The sequence below is a fragment of the Pleurodeles waltl genome, chromosome 3_1 (genome assembly GCF_031143425.1).
Source record: "Pleurodeles waltl isolate 20211129_DDA chromosome 3_1, aPleWal1.hap1.20221129, whole genome shotgun sequence".
NCBI lineage: Eukaryota > Metazoa > Chordata > Amphibia > Caudata > Salamandridae > Pleurodeles > Pleurodeles waltl.
In genome coordinates, this window is record NC_090440.1 from 1,585,160,955 (window position 1) to 1,585,180,791 (window position 19,837).

The 19,837-nt window shown below is 41.2% G+C and overlaps 1 protein-coding gene across 26 annotated transcripts in view; it reads left to right on the plus strand.

Moving 5' to 3' along the window:
* NEB (nebulin) overlaps positions 1-19,837 on the plus strand; it is a 375,459-nt gene that overhangs the window by 38,103 nt on the left and 317,519 nt on the right. For all 26 annotated transcript variants that reach the window (XM_069225183.1, XM_069225192.1, XM_069225189.1 and 23 more), the window contains 5 exons: positions 8,805-8,909; positions 9,313-9,417; positions 12,508-12,612; positions 15,820-15,924; positions 19,506-19,610. In XM_069225183.1, the coding sequence (XP_069081284.1) occupies positions 8,805-8,909; positions 9,313-9,417; positions 12,508-12,612; positions 15,820-15,924; positions 19,506-19,610 (525 nt within the window). The remainder of the gene's footprint in view (positions 1-8,804; positions 8,910-9,312; positions 9,418-12,507; positions 12,613-15,819; positions 15,925-19,505; positions 19,611-19,837) is intronic.

The window sequence follows — 19,837 nt, forward strand, 5'->3', positions numbered from 1 at the left end:
TTACCTACTCCACTCCAAAACAATCTGCCCAACTCCAATCTGCCCTACTCCAATCCAAATCAAATTGCCCCACTCCAGTCAGTCCCACTCCAACCTGCCCCACTAAATCCAAGCAATTTGCCACACTCCAGTCTGTCCCACCCCAACCCAAAACAATGTGCTCACTGCAATCAGCCCTACTACAATTTACCCCTCTCCAATATAAAATAATCTATCAAACTCCAATTGACCTCACTTAAATTCCAAATATTCTGCCCCATTCCAATCCAAAGCAATCTGTCCTGCCCCAATCCAAAACAATCTGCCCCACTCCAATCCAAAGGAATCTGCCCCACTCCAACAAAAACAATCTGTACAACTCCTATCCAAAACAATCTGCCCACTCCAATCCAAAACAATCTACCCCACTCTAATCTGCCCCAGCCAATCTGCCCCATCTCATCCCAAAACGATATGTCCCACTATAATCCAAAGCAATCTGCCCTATTCCAGTCAGTCCCACTACAATCTGCCCTACTCCAATCCAAAACAATCTATCCCACTCCAATAAAAACAATCTGCACCACTCCAATCCAAAATAATCTATCCCACTTCAATCCAAAACAATCTGCCCCACTCCAGTCTGCCTGGCGCCAATCTAAAACAATCTGCACCACTCCACTTTAGCACAATCTGCTCCCCTCCAATTTGCGCCACTCCAATCCAAAACAATCTACCCAAATCCAATAAAACAATATGCACCATTCCAGACCAAAATATTCTGCCTCACTCCAATCCAAAACAAAGTGTCCCAATCCAATCCAAAATAATCTGCCCCACACCAATCCAAAACAATCTGCCTCATTCAATCCAAAACAATCTGCCCCACTTCAATCTAAGACATTCTGCTCCTCTCCAATCTGCCCACTGCTTTCCAAAACAATCTGCCACACTCCAATCTGTCCCACCCTAACTAAAAACAATTTGCACCACTCCAATCTGCCCCACTCCAATCCAAAACAATCTGCCGCACTCCAGTCATTCCACTCCAGTCTGCCCTTTCCAGTCCAAAGCAATCTGCCCCACTCCAATCTGCCCAACTCCAATTCAAAACAATTTGTCCCACTGCAATCTGCCCCACCGCAATCCAAAACGATCTTCCTCCCTACAGTCTGCCCCACTCCAATCTGCTCCACTCCAATCCAAAACAATCTGCTGCACTCCAATCTGCCCCATTCCAATCCCAAACAATTTGCCCCACTCTAATCTGCCCTACTCCAATCTGCCCTACTCCAATCCGAAGCAATCTGCCCAACTTCAATTTGCTCAACTCCCATCTGACCCACTTGAATCCAAAACAATCTGCCCCACTCCAATCTGCCCCACTCCAGTCTGCCCCACTCAATGTACTCCAATCTAATCCACCACAATCTACCCCACTCAGATCCCAAACAATATGCCCCACTTCAATCCAAAACCATCTGCCCCACTCCAACCTGCCCCACTCCAGTCCAAAACCGTCTGCCCCACTCCAGTCTACTCCAATCCACTCCATTATGCCCCACTCTAATCTTCCCCACACCAAACCAAAACAATCTACCCCACTCCAATCTGCCCCACTGCAAAACAATCTGCTCCACTCTAATCGAGAACAATCTGCTCCACTAAAATCTGCCCACTCCAGTCTAAACCATTCTGCTCTACTCCAGTCTGCCCCTCCCCAGTCCAAAACAATCTTCCCCACTCTAATCCGCCCACACCAGTTAGCCCTTCTCCAAACCAATCCACCTCACCCCAATACAATCCACCACACTACTTCCCAATTCACCCCACTCAAATCCACCACAATCCACTCCACTCCAATCCACCCCACACCAATGTAGTCCACCCCAGTCCAGCCCAGTCCATTCTTCCACACTCTAATTTAATCCACCTCACACCAATCCAGTACACTCACCACTCCTCCCAATCCATCCCACTCCAATCCACCACAATCCACCCTACTCCAATACAATCCACCAACCACATTCAAGTCCACCCCACCTCACTCCAGTCCACCCCACTCTAGTCCAGTCCATCCCACTCCAGTCCACTCCACCCCACCACATTACAATCCAGCCCACCCCATTCCAGTCCACCCCACCCCATTCAAGTCCAATCCAACCCCCACTCAAATTAATTCCACTCCATTCCAATCTAGTCCACCCCACTCCAGTTCAATCCACAGCAACCCAATCCACCCACTCCAGTCCACCCATCCCACTCCAATCCATCCCACTCCAATCCAATTCACCTTAATCCACCCCACTCCAGTCCACAAAATCACTTAATCACTTAATCCACCCCACACCAAACTACTTCAATCCAACCCACTCCTGTCCAATCCACCCCACACCAATCCATTTCACCCTACGCAATCCAACCCACCTGAAAAAGTCCACCCACTCCAATCCACCCCACTCCAATCCAATCCATCTCATACCAATCCTATTCACCCCATGCCAATCCACCCCACTCCAGTCCAATCCACCACAATCCACGTCACTCAAATCCAGTCCACCTCACTCCAATCAAGTCCACCCCACTTCAATCCACCCCACCCTACTCCAGTCCAATCCACTCACTCCATTCTATCCAATTTCATTCCACCCCACTCTAGTACACCTCACCCCACCCCATTCCAATCCAACCCACCCCATCTAATCTACCCAACTCAGTCCAATTCACCCCACTCCAATCTGATTCACCCCACTCCAATCCAATGTACCTGAATCCAATCCAGCCCACCCCAATCCACCCCACCCCATCCAGTCAATCACACTCCAATCAACCCCACTCCACTCCAGTCCACCCCACTCACTCCAATCTACCCCACTACAATCCATACCACTCCAATCCACCCCGCCCTACCCCAAACAAATCCACCCAACCCCACCCAAGCCCACCCACTTCAATCCAATCCACCCAAGTCCAGTCCAATCCACTTCACCTCTCCCCACTCCAATCCAATCCACACCACTCTAGTCCAATCCATCCCACTCCAGTCCAATCCACCTCATTCCAATCCAATACTTCAATCCACCCCACTCCAATCAAATAAATTCAATCATCCCACTCCACTTCACCCACCCCACTCCATTTTAGTCTAACCCACTCCACTCAACCCCCTCCAATTTGCCCCACTCAAAACCATTCCACTCTAATCCAATTCACCCCATCCCAGTCCATCACTCCAATTCAATCTACGCACCCCAATCTAATTGAATCCACCCCACTCTAATCCACCCCAATCTAATCCACTTCACCCCATTTCAACCGACCCCACCCCAGTCCACTCCAGTCTACTCAATCCACCCCACGCTACCCCAATCCACCCCACTCTACTACAATCCAGCCCACTACCCCAATCCACGCCAACCCACTGAACCCTATTCTGCCCCACTACAATTCACTCTACAACACTCCACTCTACAACATTAGACTCTACGACACTCTCTGTCACTGAACCACTGAACTCTACTCCCCTCTACTCAACTCTTCGACACTCTACTCCCCCTAATCCACTTTCTGAAACTGAACACCAACAAATCCACTCTACCACACTACTCCCCCACTCCACTCTATGACACTCCATGCCATTAACTTTTAGCCATTGAGAACAGCAACCACATTGATGTACAACATGGCAAAAACTCATTGCCAAGCCAATAACACTTGTATAGTTGAGACCTACTGGCTTTGCCAGGGCTTGTTGGCTATTTCTTTCCCTTTCCTTATCTATTCCCTTTATTTTTATTTTTCCCTTGCCTTTCCATTTTTTCTATGCTTTCCATTTCCCTTTGCCTTGTCCATTCCCTTTCCTTTTCTCCTTCCACTTTCCTTTCTGTGTCTCCATTGCTCTAAAAAGATCTGAAATACAGTTTGCGTCAAAACACTATTTCTATAAAAAATTGATATGCAAAAATTTTTATTTGTTTACTTAAATAGCAAATGTATGGAATGATACAGCGCCCTATGCATGCTGACATGCAAACACTGGATTATAATTGATTTAATCACCAACTTTGATCAACCCTCCTTGCTGAGAACGTTGATGTTTTGGATAAATTGTCAGCAATGCTTTATTTTACCTGGCCCAGTAAAAATTGTATTGTAATTGTATTGTAGTAGTATTTATAGAGCGCTTACTACCCCTGATGAGGCATCAAAGCGCTTTTTGGCGAGTAGCACGCTACTCCGGAACCCAAAAGGAAATAGCTTGAGGGGCAGCTTCAGTCGCCTCAAAAATGCCCTGACCATGATGGGCACCAGAACTAGGACTGTCTGCTTGGATTTCTGAGATGCAACCCTTGTATTGAAAGTTGTAAACAAGATGGAAATATTGTGTGACCGTCTCTTAGCTTAACCCCACTATTGCTTTTTTTTGGTTCAGCCAATAGCAACATTAACTCATTTAATAAACAGTTCCACAATTAAGAGTAATGTATACTTTAGAGCATTGCATTAAAATATTTAAAATTTGATCACATGTGTAATACACACCAAACAGTCATCAGCAAAATCTGCCATCTGTTCCCTCCATTGTATAAAACAACATATTTAGCTCTGCTCTGCTTTCCTGTTATAATTGCTTCATTATTTCAGGTTGATTAACTTCATCAAACATATCATTGTCCAGCCACAATGACTGTAATATTTACAGATTACTTCCCCTCTCTTGACCTCCACCTGCCCCAACTGAATGAAGAACAGGCACTACATTCCTTGCTAAGGTGAACTAGCAGCCTTCACATAATTTGCAACTAAAATCTGTAGCCCATCCTCTATTTTACTGAAAAAATAACACCGTTTTAGGACTGGGTGGCACTTGGCTTATACTATTACTGTTAGGAACTGCAGGAGATTTACTATCAAGATTCATGATTTATTTGTTAGTAATTGTTAAACCTAACATCCTTGGCATGGTTTCCCCCAACTTTTTGCCCTCTAACCTCCTGTTTTTCTGACTCATTTTTGCTGACTTGTAGGTTTCTGGGCACGTTGTTACTGCTGACCAGTGCTAAAGTGCAGGTGCTCTGTACTCTAAACATGGTAACATTGCTCTTTCCACAACTGGCATATTTAATTTACTTGTAAGTTCCTAGTAAAATGCACTATATGTGTACAGGGCCTGTAAATTAAGTGCTACTAGTGGGCCTGCAGCACTGACTGTGCCATCAACTACAGTAGCTTTTCAAACATGTCTCAGGCCTGCCACTGCAGAACCTGTGTGTGCGGTTTTAAACTGCCATTTCGTCCTGGCAAGTGCATCCAAATGCCAAGCCCAAACCTTCCTTTTCACTACATGTAAGTCACCCCTAAGGTAACCCTTAGATAGCCCCAAGGGCAGGGTTAGGTGTATTTAAAAAGTTGGACATGTACTTTTAAGCTTAACATGTCCAGATAGTGGAAAACTCCCAAATTAATTTTTCATTATTGCAGGGCCTATCTCTTTCATAGGATAACATTGGGGTTACTTAATAAAACATATTTTAAGCATAACTTCCAATTGGAACAAAATAGAAATATGGAGTTTGGTGTCTCTGGACTCATAATTTAACATCACAGCTTATGGTGAAGGCGGGTTTTAAATTGCAAGCCCGAAAATGGTACTTTTTGAAAGTTGGCAATTTTTTACTTTAACCATTCTGTGCCTCTGAATACACATCTGGGGTTGTTGACAGCTGGGCTTTGTGCATTACTTCTAGACCGTCACATCCAGAGGGGACTTGGGTGTGACATTGCATCCTGATGGCCCATCATCAGGCAGATGGGTCTTCCTGGGCTAAATGGGTGGGAGGAGCTGACACTTACTCCTGAATAGGGCTGTGCTTCTCCTCACACAAAAGGCTGCATAACACCCTGTAGATTGTCTGGAACCAGGGAGCGCAGAACAGGGACCCAGTGAACTTCAAAAGAAGGCCTGGAAGTTTCTCCTAACTTCCTGAACCAGGGTACCAAAGTATACATACTGGACCCCAAACCCCACCCAGTCAGATCTGTACTGGAACCAAAGACACTCTGCCAGGAACAAGGACTGCTGTGCTGCCACGAGGGACTGCCACGCCACAACTGCATTGCTGTGTTGGCATATTGCTGCTGTGTGCTGTACTGTAGTAGGAACTGCCACTTTGCTGCTTGCTCTGCTGTGTTGGCCTGCTCCCTGCTGCTTCTGTCCTTCATTGATGAGTACTGGACTACTCTCTCTACATCCTTGAACCTAAGAGCATCCATGGGCTTGCTGGCTTGCCCCCTGTTCTCCTGAAGTCTCAGGGACATCAAAGACTGCCTGCAACTCAACAACCACTGATGTGTGACTACGACTACTTCTGGTCACTATAATTGCTCTTTGCAGACCAGTGCCTGCTGTGGTGTGGTTGCCAACCATATTTGTCCACAGGATGTGCTGCCTGCAGTTCATCTCCTGCTGTTTTGTCCCTGAACCCATCCTGCTAGATGCAGCACTCTCCACTGCTTGAGAACACCTCCTTGTCTTGTGCAGAGGTGCCGTTGCACCAAGGGAAGCTGTTGAGTGAGGATCCCTGCATTATCTAGGAGATACAAGGCTGCCTCTGTGATGGAGTGAGCCTTCCATGTCATGTGACCCTGCACACCTGCTTCACGTCTGGGCCCTGCTTCCCACCAAACTAGCTAAGAAGAGGAACCCACCATCAAACCCAGCACAGGCATTACAGGCTGCCTCCTCTTCTGTGGAGCCCCAGTGATGACGGGCTGCAGCTCCGGACTGCGACGGGCCTGCCGATAGCACCACACTCCGGGTTCGGGGGTTCAGTGGGGCCTGGTTTCTTGACCGGGATGAGTCCCCTATGTTCCTGGTCCCAAGGGCACTTCAGCCAGTTCATGCCCTTCATTGTCCCTGCTGACAACGTGTTCCCTTCGTGGGGAAGGGTTGTGGGTTTCACTTCTCTTCTGTTATCTTCTGGAATGCACGCTCCCACTACTAGCAAGGGGGACATTGTTTCATGACTAAGAGCGTATTTTCTGAACAAATCTGCATTTCAGATCTTCCATTTCACTGGTGGAACCCACCCTTGTGCTGCTAGCACTGCTATCACTGGACAGTGTTTTGGCACTAACCACACCCATAACTTTGTGAAGAGTGACTGATTACTGCTCATTGTGCAACAATTATTTAATACATATTTATTGGTTTCTCTTTTCTTTTTGTTGTTGTGGCCACACTTGAATCAGATACATAATTTCTATTATCCTAATCGGTGTGGAGTCTTTTTGTGGTGTTTTGCACTGTGTTACTGTAATTGTGGTGTTGCACAAATACTGTACACATTGCCTCTTAAGTTAAGCTTTACTGCTCTTTGCCAAGCTACCAGAGGGTGAGCATAGGTTAATTGTGTATCTGACTTGCCCTCACTAGTATTGTAGTCCCTACTTGGACATGGTGCATCCTCCTGCCAACTAGCGACCTCATTTCTAACAGTAGTTTTATATGTTTAAAGAAACTTTGTACAGTCTGAGACAACTTAGTATTTTAAAAGAATCTGCAATGTTAAAAAGTATTTTCGAAATTAGGATGATAGAAAATGAAGGAAAGTGCAAAATTCCATAATTGCATTGGTACCACATATTATAACCCATTTCTAGATACTATAATAATGAGTAACATTACTATTCAGGACTTCAGATTAAAATTCTGCTGCATATTTCTTATACATTTTAGCAATCTCTGCTTTCTTCACATCAGTCCCACTCTTATTGTAAAATGAAAGATTTTGCCCGCTGTTTTATTTAATACTCGGTGTGCACCCCAATCAAAATAGTTATACTTTCTTAGGCTATATATTGATATTACACTTCCCAGATTTTGTAATGCAGCATACTTGAGACTTAAACAAAACAACTGAGGCCAAAACCTGCTATTTTAAATTTTAGAAGAGTGCCCGGGAAATCTAAAAGAAGTAACCAATGTTTTTATTCTGTATACGTGGGTTTAAATTCAGTGGAAACTTCAGAAGGGAAGGCTTTATCTGATAGAAAAATGTATGCTGGAAATGGAAAATTGGTCATTCAAATTTATTTTGCTCTTGGGATCTGTGAGTCCTCTTGTACAGGGACTTTTTTCATAAATAAGACCTGATTTAAAGTTTGAAGATGAGTACTCTGTTGCAAACATAACGGATATTACGGTTGCCTTAGTAGAATTGCTATAGGATCTAAAAGACTTGTGATATGGCAGACAAGATGTCTGTCATGTTTGTTGTGCATTAACCCGTCCAGCAAACTCTAAAATCAAGTCGATAGTCTAAATATATTGCTTAAAAGGGCCAAAGTTTAATAAGAACGTAAACACCTCTTGGCATTGTTCCATGTACAATGTAAACAGACACATCTTGTTCATTGAACAAAGTTCAGATCATTTCCAAAGCTGAAAGTCTCCGGTTCTAGCCTTATCAAGGTCAACTCTACTTTTGAATCTTCAGTTAAGGACATTTATCGATTGCAACTGGTAGCTGTACATATAACGTAGCATAAGTAAGCAATGGATTGACTTGGGTATCTGTCAGCACACACCACTGAATTCATCATACCTACCAGGTAATAATCTTTCATAGGTCTGTGTGTTTTACTTATAGTTGTTGAGTTTTTTCTTGAAATATATTTATATATTTCATAAGCAACTTGGGATGACATTAACTTTACCATTATTATGTTTAACATGTCCCAAAATTGTATTTGCAGCACTTTTCATCTTCGTATTTTTTATTAGCGTTTCTTGCCATTGAATTTCTTTGCTTACATCACCACAGATTAAATATCGAATGGAAGGGGATATTGCAAAGACGAACTGCCATGTTGATGTGCTCGCGAGGGACATAGAGCATGCCAAGAAAGTGTCACAGCAAGTTAGCAAGGTAAGCTCATCATACCTCTAAAGTCTCACAGCCCTTATCCATGGCCAATTCAGTCAGTAAGTGTTGGCAGCCAAAAGTTTTGTTAGGACCTGCTGCTGACTCTCCCAAATGTCAGGGTTGCTGAATGCCAAGGCTACCTAGTCATCATTCCACCTTATGACACTTTCTTCCACCATCTTGCACTTTCCATCTCTTTACCTCACTGCATGTTTTCCACTATCATTGTTTCCCAGTGTCTCTCTGAGGGCAGTCAGTTTGTGCTGCTCCACCCAGTTCCAGTAATATTGCACAACTGTAGACCTACCTACAGAATGTAAGATGAAAAGAGGGATACACAGTAAAAAAGATGGTTGCCTACCAAAAAGGAAACACTTTAACAAAAACAACTTTTTCCTTCTGTTAGGTTTTATACAAGCAGAAATGGGAAGACACAAAAGAAAAGTACATGCTTCCCCCTGATGCCCCTGAGCTTGTGCAGGCCTTGAAAAACTCTTCTATGTTTAGCAAGGTAAGGGCAGCATGACATTGATCTACACAGGTATGAGAATTGTCTTATCTTTGTATACCGCTTTTGCTGGTGTTTCTTCTTCTCACTTGCAACTGGGGAAGTAGGTTGTTTCACTGAAAACAATAGGAGAAACTTCTTGTACATGAACCTTTTGAATATACGTTGAATTTAACATCTTAGGGAGATTTGAAGTGTCAGAGAAATGTTAGTATAAGTTGAATTGGTTATTTTATATGGATGGATCCAAGTGTAAGAGGATGTTTTAATAGAGATCAAATTCAATGTCTTAAGGACATTCCAAGTCTCAGCCGTTAAAAGAATGAAAGAAGTAAATGTGGATTGCCAGTAAACATATTGTGGCAGCATTTATGCAAATATATACTTACCATGCAATGTGTTTTAGAATTAGCCTTATAATTACTTTTGGCTAATTTTTCTAATTTGATTTTCAAGTTTGCGTGGAAAAAGTATATATAGCAGTGATTTAAAAAAACATAAACTGCATCTACTGAAGATAATATGAGGTCTTAAAAAATGGGCTCCAGCAATGAAATAGAGAGGGGTCTGGAAGGCGTCCATGGTCCATCAAAGACTTTAATAAAAGTCAAACTCTTTGCTGATGATTTAATGGTACTGATAGATTATACTGTACATGTGCTCATGGCTCTTTGCCCAAAGCAAAACGATTTATGGTATAGTCAGGGTACAAGGTGTATCACAATTAAACAAAAATCGTATGTTGATGTGTCAGCAGCCCATTTATTTAAAAGAATCTAACAAAACTTAGTATTTTGGAGTGATGGCTTCTAACAAATTTTGATACCCCTTTATGTTAATGATGGATGAATCAATATTTTCACAAAATTGAGTGGCTTTTAGACCTCAGACGTAGAAACTAAAGGATCAATGATCACAGACTCCACTGTTGCTTTTTACATTTACCCATTAGACGCCTTGCTAATCTAAAAAAAACCTCAACGGTTTAATTAAATAATCTGAGTTGACGAGGGACTGGGTACTAACAGACATGTCTCTCATATTGCAAAAAGAGAAGCAAGAACATAGTAACAAAGGTAATAGTGTGTAATTATTTCATTCCCAGAAAAAAGAGATGATTGATTATTGACCAAGCTTAATTATTCTGACAGGGGCTGTAACACAGGAACCCACTGTACATACCAAAATGTGAAGACCATGCATGAAATCGCTCATGACAGTGTGAAAAATTTATGTTGCAAATTATATCTTCGGTTTCAAACCCCAAATGCTAATCCATAAAAAATAAAATTCGCAGACTTTTCCAGCCACAAATTTCACTCACAGCTTAAGAAAATGGGAAAGTGTGGCTGGTTTTTAACTGTATTAGCTTTAGGACCACGTGCAGGAAAAAAAACGGTCAAGTGTGGTAATGGTGGAAGGATATATGCCACCATTAAAAGTGCATGAATCAACAGAAATGTTAGAAGTTTGTGGACATTCAAAAAGAGACATTTCCCCTAAAATCATACAAACAATTACTGCAGCAAAAGCACTGGACCCAGGAAGGAGACAAATGCCCTCATTTTGAGTCTGGCGGGGGCCCTGGGTCCGCTGAGCCAGTGGTCAGCTCCTCCGGCCCGGTGGTAGCAGCAATACCACCATTGGCATTGCGACTTAGGAGACTGCCAGCATTTTCGTGATGGTCGAACTGCCACGAAAATGCTGGCGGTCATGCACCTGGCGACAGGAATCTCCATTCCTGTCTCCAGCAGACACCCCCCACACGACCACACACCTACATTCATGCACCCCCACTCACCAACGCATTCACTTATTAACACCCCCACACATTCACACCCAAACACTCACTCAGATACACCCATTGACTTGCACACACGCTCTCAAACATACACATCCACTCACATGCACAGACTCAGACATACACATTCACTCGAATGCATGCACAAACCCACACACAGACACACCTTCCCCCCGCATTCATACACACACATAGACACCACTCACATTCATACAACACCCTCCAGCCTCCTCCCCCCCCCTTTCGGATAACCAACTTACCTGCTTCAGCAAGGTGATCGTCCGGGAGGGGATGGGTCCATGCGCTTTCCACTGCCGGCACCACGCCGCTGTGCAAGAATCCACCACGCCGTATTACGGTCAAGCTGATGGTGTCAGATTTCCACCCGAATTCTGGCGGAAATCGGCACGACTTCGGAATATGGTGGTCTTCAGATCACCAGCACTGTCGGTCTTTTGGTGCCTGTGGCTTCGGAGGTCTTACGTTAAGAGCACCGAAGTCGAAATGACCACCAAAGTCTGGTAACAGGGTCAGAAATAGTAGCAGGATAAGGATGTATTGGCCTTTACTGCAAGCAAAGAAAATGTCCCCTTTGATTGCTTTTGGAGTAGTAAAATACAGCATTCTCAAAGTTCAATGGGCCACTCAAGGCTCTGTTTCCTTGTGGTCAGAAAAAGCAAGCAGAAAATGCAAATGTGCCAAAGAACACTTCCTTCACACTTAGTCCTGTGGATTATTTGTCTAGCAGAAGAAGGGGAAGGGGTATTGTTCTTGGACAGCTATGATTTGTTTAAATATGTTTGTGCACCCCTGAGTACTTCTGTGAATCACCAGAAGGGAGAAAGTGGATGCAAATCCTGGGCAGAACCCATGATGTATGGATCTTTGATATGCACAGAGTTTGCTTGGGAATTGACCCATTTTACAAACAACTAAAGAAATAGGACATAGCAGACCACATTTCCCTATGCCCATTAGTAGTAGAGTCAAATTTAGATTAACACTGGTTAGCAAAACCTCTTTGACAACAATTTTCCAATTGTTCTGAAAATCTGATGAGAAGAAAAACAGGATGTTTATTTTTGGTGTGTTAAGTAACAAAGTCTGAACCCACAAATAGTAGCTACTTCAATTTGGAAATTCTCCATAGGCATTACATTTTAGTTGGAATATTTATGCACTCTGAAGCTTCAAATGTGATTTTCGTTTTATATAAACCTCTGTTTCTACAACTGTGCTTTGGTTAAAATGCATTTATATGTAACAGTCTTAAATTTCTCTCCCCTGTTAAGAAACTCTACACCGCTGACTGGGAAGAAGACAAATCCTTGTATTTCCCGTACTCCGACAGCCCTGAACTGAGGCGAGTGGCCAGTGCTCAGAAGGCTCTCAGTGATGTAAGTTTTGCAGGGGCATTTTTATGGAGAACTAGTGTACTTTATATTCTATATGCATTTGTGGCTTTCTAATAACAGAATTATCACTATTTCTACTAGTTTCCCATATTGTAATAGGATACACTTTCCTGGGGCGACCTGCATTGCTCTAATCTGTTCAGATAATTAAAACATGTAAACATGTATGTGCTTTTCAAGGTTTAACCTGTTGTGATCTAGATCTATGCATTGTGAATGTGGGGTGTCAAAGGCAAGAGTTGCATATGTTTATTTTCCAATAGTGCAAAGAGCTCTCATTTTACACCCGAGAAATATTGGAAACCGTTAGGGTGGTATAAACCTCTGCAATACTACTCACAGGAACAACAAAAGCTCAGCAGCTAAGGTACAATCCCATTCCTGCATTGTTGATATTATGAGGTAAACATATGAGCCTACAAAAATTAATTTGCCATCCCGCCTTATATTAAAAAATGTGTTCCATTTGCCTAGCTCAAATATGAAAAGATTTAGCAATTCCCTTTCATTTAAAGTTAATAACCTTATATGTTAATACATTAAAAGCTTAAAGGGGATGGAAGATGGATCAAGAGCTAAAACCCCAGTATCACCCACATTCCTAGTGTTTTAGAAGTCGTAATGCATCCAACTACCTGGTACAAATGCTAATGTTTCATTTATTTTCAATGATGTGGAACTTTTCCGGAAGAAATTCATTCAAATAATTTACTGTTGGTTTGTTTTCAGTTTTTATGGACTTAACCTTGTCTATTGATTTGCCTTCCGTTCTCACCAAATATTGGATACAGATTTCTTAGCCACTGTTTTGTCATAGTTTTTAAATTTCAGAGGAAAATATACATTCTTCCTCTTCTCTCCTGTGTATATCAGCCACAACATTAAGTATTTCTCACTTATGATGACAAGTTGCCAACAAAAGAAATTATTAGTAGGCAAATAATACATCTACTATTAGCTTTAAAAATTGAAAACGAGGAAAGTGTTGAATAATTTCTTCTTTGTAAAATGAATAAACATTGATAATGTCCACAATAGGTCAAACCTATAGGAGAAAATGTTTTTTTTTTTAAAAAAAAAGCTGTCTCCTTATCATACACAACAGATTGCCATGATTCTCCCAAACTCAAATTTCTGCCTAATCCTGCAGAGGTTAACTTGACATATTGTGCCAGTGTGGTGCCATTAGAACTCTAAACATAAAATATGGAATGTAACTAACAAATAGTGCATTGTAGTAAATGCTCAGCATATGTAAAAACAGGATTTTGTTTTACAAAAATATTAATTCTGGTGAACTAAACAGCTGTTTTTTAGCATGTGATATCTATTTTTTTCAGGTGTTTTACTGTACCATAAGTCACTGTGCAGTCACACTTTGATACAGTTACGAATTAGTGAATCTGTTTGTGTGAGACCAATAGTACCTAAATATGACACAGTGGCTCATCCTGGTGAGCTTGTGTACAAGGCAGCAGTATCTTAGGTTAGCTCTTGCAACCTAATTCTAATTGAGCAATATGTGGTACAAGAGCCTTAGTGAGAGTAAGGAAAAGATTGAGTGCAGACATGATGCCATATTTCAGGTACTGGTAGAAACCCATTGAGATGTGGGATAGATAATTTTCTATGGTTGCTGACTGACTATGTTTCCTGGCACAGATATCAGTCAAAAGTGTGTTTATACAGTTCAGTCAGTTTCCATGAAAGGTTTGACAAGAATGTATTTTGGTGGGTATTCCAAGAACATTGATAGCTAACAGATGTAACCTTGAAAATGTTGATATATGTTTTTGAAAAGTAACTTGGTATTTATAAATTGGGATTGTTCAAAAGTATTTGTAATTTGTTCAGCTGAACTGTGGGCACCCAACTTGTATTTTTTTAACAAAGCTTGCCTATGTTTTGTACAAAGCTAAATCTTGTGTTGTTTCCTTTTAAATGTTGATCAACAATTCCTTATTTACAAATGTGTAACAGCTAAGCCAAAACAGTTTTCTTTTCAAAGTATGAAAGATATTTGCAATTTTTTAAATGTTTGCATTTAATTTTTCTTTTAAAACTGTGATGTTATTTAAGGTTAAACATTTTGTGGTACTGTTAAGAATGATGGGGTGGTTTGGTGAAAACTTTTTTAATGTCATTTATAACATTGTAATGCACATGGCAAGCCTTTTAAATGTCCCAGGTAACTTACCATATGGTAAAAAGCAGCATTTCTAAAACTGAGGGTTGGTTGCAAACCAGTTTTTTGTGGGTCACAAAAGCCCAAGCAATAAATAAAGATGCCCTGAAATTCTGTAGTTATCTTGTCACGTTTGTGCGCTTCAAAGACAGAGGTCGAATGTCTAGCTATGTCTCCTGACAAATTGCTGCTTATGTTTTTTAACATAGGAATTTCAATATGGAGTCAGAAAAAAAGTGAAGTGAATTATGTGACAAACGTGCTGGGGTACAGGGAGTTTGAAAGCAAAGGCTGTAGGATGTAATTTTAGTAAAACATAACATAATAATGTAAGTACCTGCAGATTAACTGTGCATATTCAGCAACTAGAAAAATAAAAATGAAGCACATTTTTTGATATTCTGAAATGAGACAAATATTTCACTTGTATCAAGGCAAATTTAGGCACCTTACTTGGTGATGAGCAAGTGATAAATATTCACTGAAACCCGACTCCCTCACATTATCATTTATGTGCAATATAGTTTCATCAGTAAAACTGTATGTCTGTGTAAACCCAGATGCCATTTCACTGAAAAATGTGTTGTTTATAAATGACAGTGCACTACCAGATGATTATTTAATTTCATTAAAACAATGCCTGCCTCCTTTCCATTAAAGCTAGGTGTGTCGCGAAAGTGTGTCATTCTAAAAATTGGGCTGTGGTTCTAAAAAGTTTCAGAAGTACTGTTTGGAATTTTCTGTTGCTAGAATTCAGCAAGACGTAATTTAGAAATATCACCCATCGCCATAGCAGAGGATTTAGAGATAATAATTGAATGTGCCCCAGAGACTTGTAAGGGATCAAGTGGGAGCTTTGTTTAATTACAACATGGTAATAGATTATTTATATATGCCACCAATAGCTTAAACACTCAGATTAGTCAACAACATTTCAAAGCATATTTGTCTTTTTTATAAATGTAATTCGTCAGAATTTGGATTTATTGTATATATTTTTTTAGATTTCCTACAAAAAAGGACATCATGAAAGAAAAGCCCATTTTACTTCACTGCCGGACCCTCCTGATGTGGAACTGGCAAAGAGGGCAGCTAATCAGCTGAGTGATGTAAGTGTTCTATTCATGTGCCATTATCAGAGGACATATTATGACCTCTTAAGTTATGTAACCAATGACAAACAAGCATCGAGCTCTAGAACATGGGAAAGAGGGACTTGGGAGCAAAGAACCAATTTCAGTATTTTTGGCTGCAACAGAAGTAAGAATTATACACTTTGTCTGCTTTATAATATGTAATTCAGTCAGTTACCCCTGTTAAAATCACCTCTCTTTCTTGTTATACTCAACTATAAAAGCATTGTATTATCCTGAAGATCAGCAACTACACTAGCCCTTTAAATGAAACATAAAATGTTAATAACTGCTATTTGAACAGGGAAAAAAGGAATACAACTTCACCTATTTTGTTGCCTCTATGTGTGTGCTGGGACATGAATTGCACTGTCCTTTAATCTTGCATCTACAAGACCTCTTTATTAGGACTCGTCTGGAGTTTGATGTAGCTTCAGCTGTCTGTCATTGAAAGATTTATTGGATCAAATATTTTAACATGTAGGTAGAGTTGCCTTTGAGGCAATCCACTTCAAAACCTTGGCATTATGTGTCCTTTTTATAGCCATTGGCTTCAGATATTGACACTTTTATCTGAGATAAGAACACAGTTGATTGACTCACCTGTTTATTTCATCTGTTTCTGTGTCCTTCTGACTCCTACGAAGTCCTTGCATGCCAGTACATGATGGGCTGTTTTCCCTCTTCCTCTCTCTTGCCCTCTCCTTCTGCTTACCTCTGCTGTCTTCAGCAACCCACACTGTTTCTCCCCAAATCTCACACTACCTCACTCATCCTGACCCCACCCACCCCTCTATCTCCCAAATCCCACCTACTCCCTCTCCTTATTTGCTCTCTTTGTGCCTCTGTCTGCTGATATTGGCTTTAACAATTCTTGTATAACTGCATTGGTAAAGCCAATATTGACAGTCAACCATTTTAGAGTTACATTTTTTTTTCTTCACAAAAACCCTCCAAATATGGCTGCTGATGTGTGTGCACACAGATGTGGCCATCCTTACAAACTTTACAAACTGATTTTGCTATTATACATGAATATTTGTAACACTTCATTTGAAAAAGTATGACTATTTTGGCCCTCTATCTATGTATAAATTCCTGTTGCACTTGTGAGCGGTATAAGAAACTGCTTGTTGCTTGAAGTGAAAGCTGCTCAGAAGCTGCAGCATGGGCTTTCTCACCATAAGAACTTTACAATGGAAGGCGTAACATTTTAATAGATTCAGAAAGAGTATTATTTATTGTAAGTTAAAAAATGTTTCATTCTCCATTCCTGTTCAAGTTCAGAAGTAATATTATTTATAGCAAAACCCATTCAAAGATGGCTGCCCATAAGTGTGCATGCACATTCACCCACTGGCTGTCATCTTTGAATGGTTTATGGTATACTTATCCTAAACGATGACAAAGCAAGCCAGCATTGGAAAATAAAATACGTCTGCAGTTTCATATTAAGTATGCATAAGATCGGTTTTTACTAATGTTTGTTTAATCTATTGATTTCTGACTTGTTGAAAATATGTTCTGGTATGTTTGATAGCACACTGGCTTGCTGGACAATCATGCTTTAGTACTGAACATGGTTTCTGTGGGTCTTTAAGCCATACCTATTCTCAGAGCCCGGAATCACTGTTCCATTATGTATTTGTTGTCCCATGGAAACTGCACAGTATAGGAGAGCAGGCTTCCATGACAACAGACTTGATGCAATGTTTGGGGCTGAGATGGGAGAAATCTGGATGCCTGCAGTGGGCTAGAGTTTCGAACATAGGTATTGTTGTTCCTTTTCTAGTGTGTCCCTTTTTAGGGTAGCCACTCTGTAAAGGCAAGCACAGTCCATGCAGGCCATTGGTTCTTCTAGTAGATAGGGCCCATTAGCCATGCTGGGCAGGTATGATGTGACTTCACATGAAAGTACTGGGAGCGTTTGCTGGTCAGGTTCCAAGTATTATGTGATAAGCTAAGAGTATGGACATGACTTGCAAATCACAGAGCTTTCTTGTGGATACTGGTTTTCAGTGAAAATCTGCAAGGCTCTATGATGTAGCTATTAGGTACCAGATTACTGGCACACCTTTCTGGTTCATTCTGGCAACTCCATTTCTGGCTGGCAACTCCATTTCTGCTGACCCACTTGCTTTCGATGATGGACTAATCATCTGTAATTCAGTACTTCTTGTGGGGTTTTCTTTAGCCTCAAATCGACATCTTCACCACTCCCATTATTATTGGCAAGAGACTTCACGTGGCTGGGCATTTGTCCCTGTGGTGGCTGATTCATGCATAAGATTTGTGGAGCTGAATCTCCCACTACTGGATTTGAGTGAAAACATATGGGGGAAATAGTCGTGGGTGCTATGGTAACTTCTTATGCATATGGTGGCAAACATGATCGCCAACACTAGAGGCAAGTTACTTTTCATAGGGTCATGTTAGAAAAACAAAACAGAGGGCTTAGCGTGTTACAGTGTGTTGTGTGTGGTCTACAGGTAGCAATCTCTTATTCCTTTGGCTCAAAAATTCCTCTTTAAAAATTGGCATGTGGCAGTATTTGGTAGCAGATCAGGGTTTCTTTTATAGAGTGTGTTCCCTGTGGGTGATGCTGTCTTCGGTTGTCTTCAACTGATGATCAAAATTTGCTGACTGTATTGTGTAGGCATCTACCGTTTCTGCTGAGGCTAGTTAGTGTAGTGTTACGGTTTCGCTCTACTACTTCATCACCGCTTTCCTGGGCAGGCCTGGCTGTATTACTATCTACTGTGCAGCCACTGACACACAATACACAGAATAGTATCTCTACAGCATGCATAGTCTTCATAAGTGACATATCAGTGACGAGGAAAGGGGACTTGGTAGTAATGCTTAGATCACTTCTGCCGAATAACCAGCATGGCTTAACTTTAGAAGATTTTCTTGCATGAAGTGACTTCTTTTCAGTTGCTGTAGTGGAGCATTTTCGCAGTAAGAACTTTACAATCGAATGAACAAAGATTTTAATAAATTCAAAAATAATATTATTTCTGGAGAAGTCCACATTTGTTTGCAGAACATAAAGATTTTTAAAAGATGCAATCACCCAATGTTTTTCTTTTAAATACTAAATAACTGGAACATGTATGAAGGTGACTAAGGAAAAGGAAATGACATATATGGGTGCCTTGTCAGTTGGGAGTAAGTGCTTATGCTATATATTTGGTATTTCTGGGCACATATGCATTGCAGTCTAATAATACCACATTTGAATTAACCCTGTGTACCTTTCCCCATGTGTACATTCCTTGGGGCATTCTATATACGCAATGAGACAAAAACTGTCAATTTGTCAATCAGTGAAAGTTATATTACAAGGAAATTTAATGTAAATGTACCAAAAAGCGTCACAGCCATAATTTTGGTGCTGCTGTTGAGTTCAAGTGGGTCACATGACCAAACTCCATTTTAGCTGTTCACCTTTCCAGAGACACTATTAATGGTCCACTATAGTCCATAATTCCATGCCACTAAATGTTGCAATGCACTTCACTCACAATGTCCGTTTGATTTTTATCTTGAAATAGATCAAGTATCGTGAAGATTATCGTAAAAAGGTGAAAGGCCATTGGAGTCAAACCCCTTGCTATGAGGTTGCTATTGCAAGAATGAACTCAGACAATATCAGCAATGTGAGTACATTACATGTTTATGGTATGTATGTGATCTGTAGACCTTGCTTGGTTCAGTCCATTCATTGACATTTCCAACACCCACACATCCAACCCACCTAACCAGTCAGACAATCAACCTGCCACACTGTTCCCCCATCCATATTACAATCCATCTAGCCTTCTATCACTACTCCACTCATCCTTTTCCCCACCCATCTTCATCTAACCATCAAATCAATGCACCC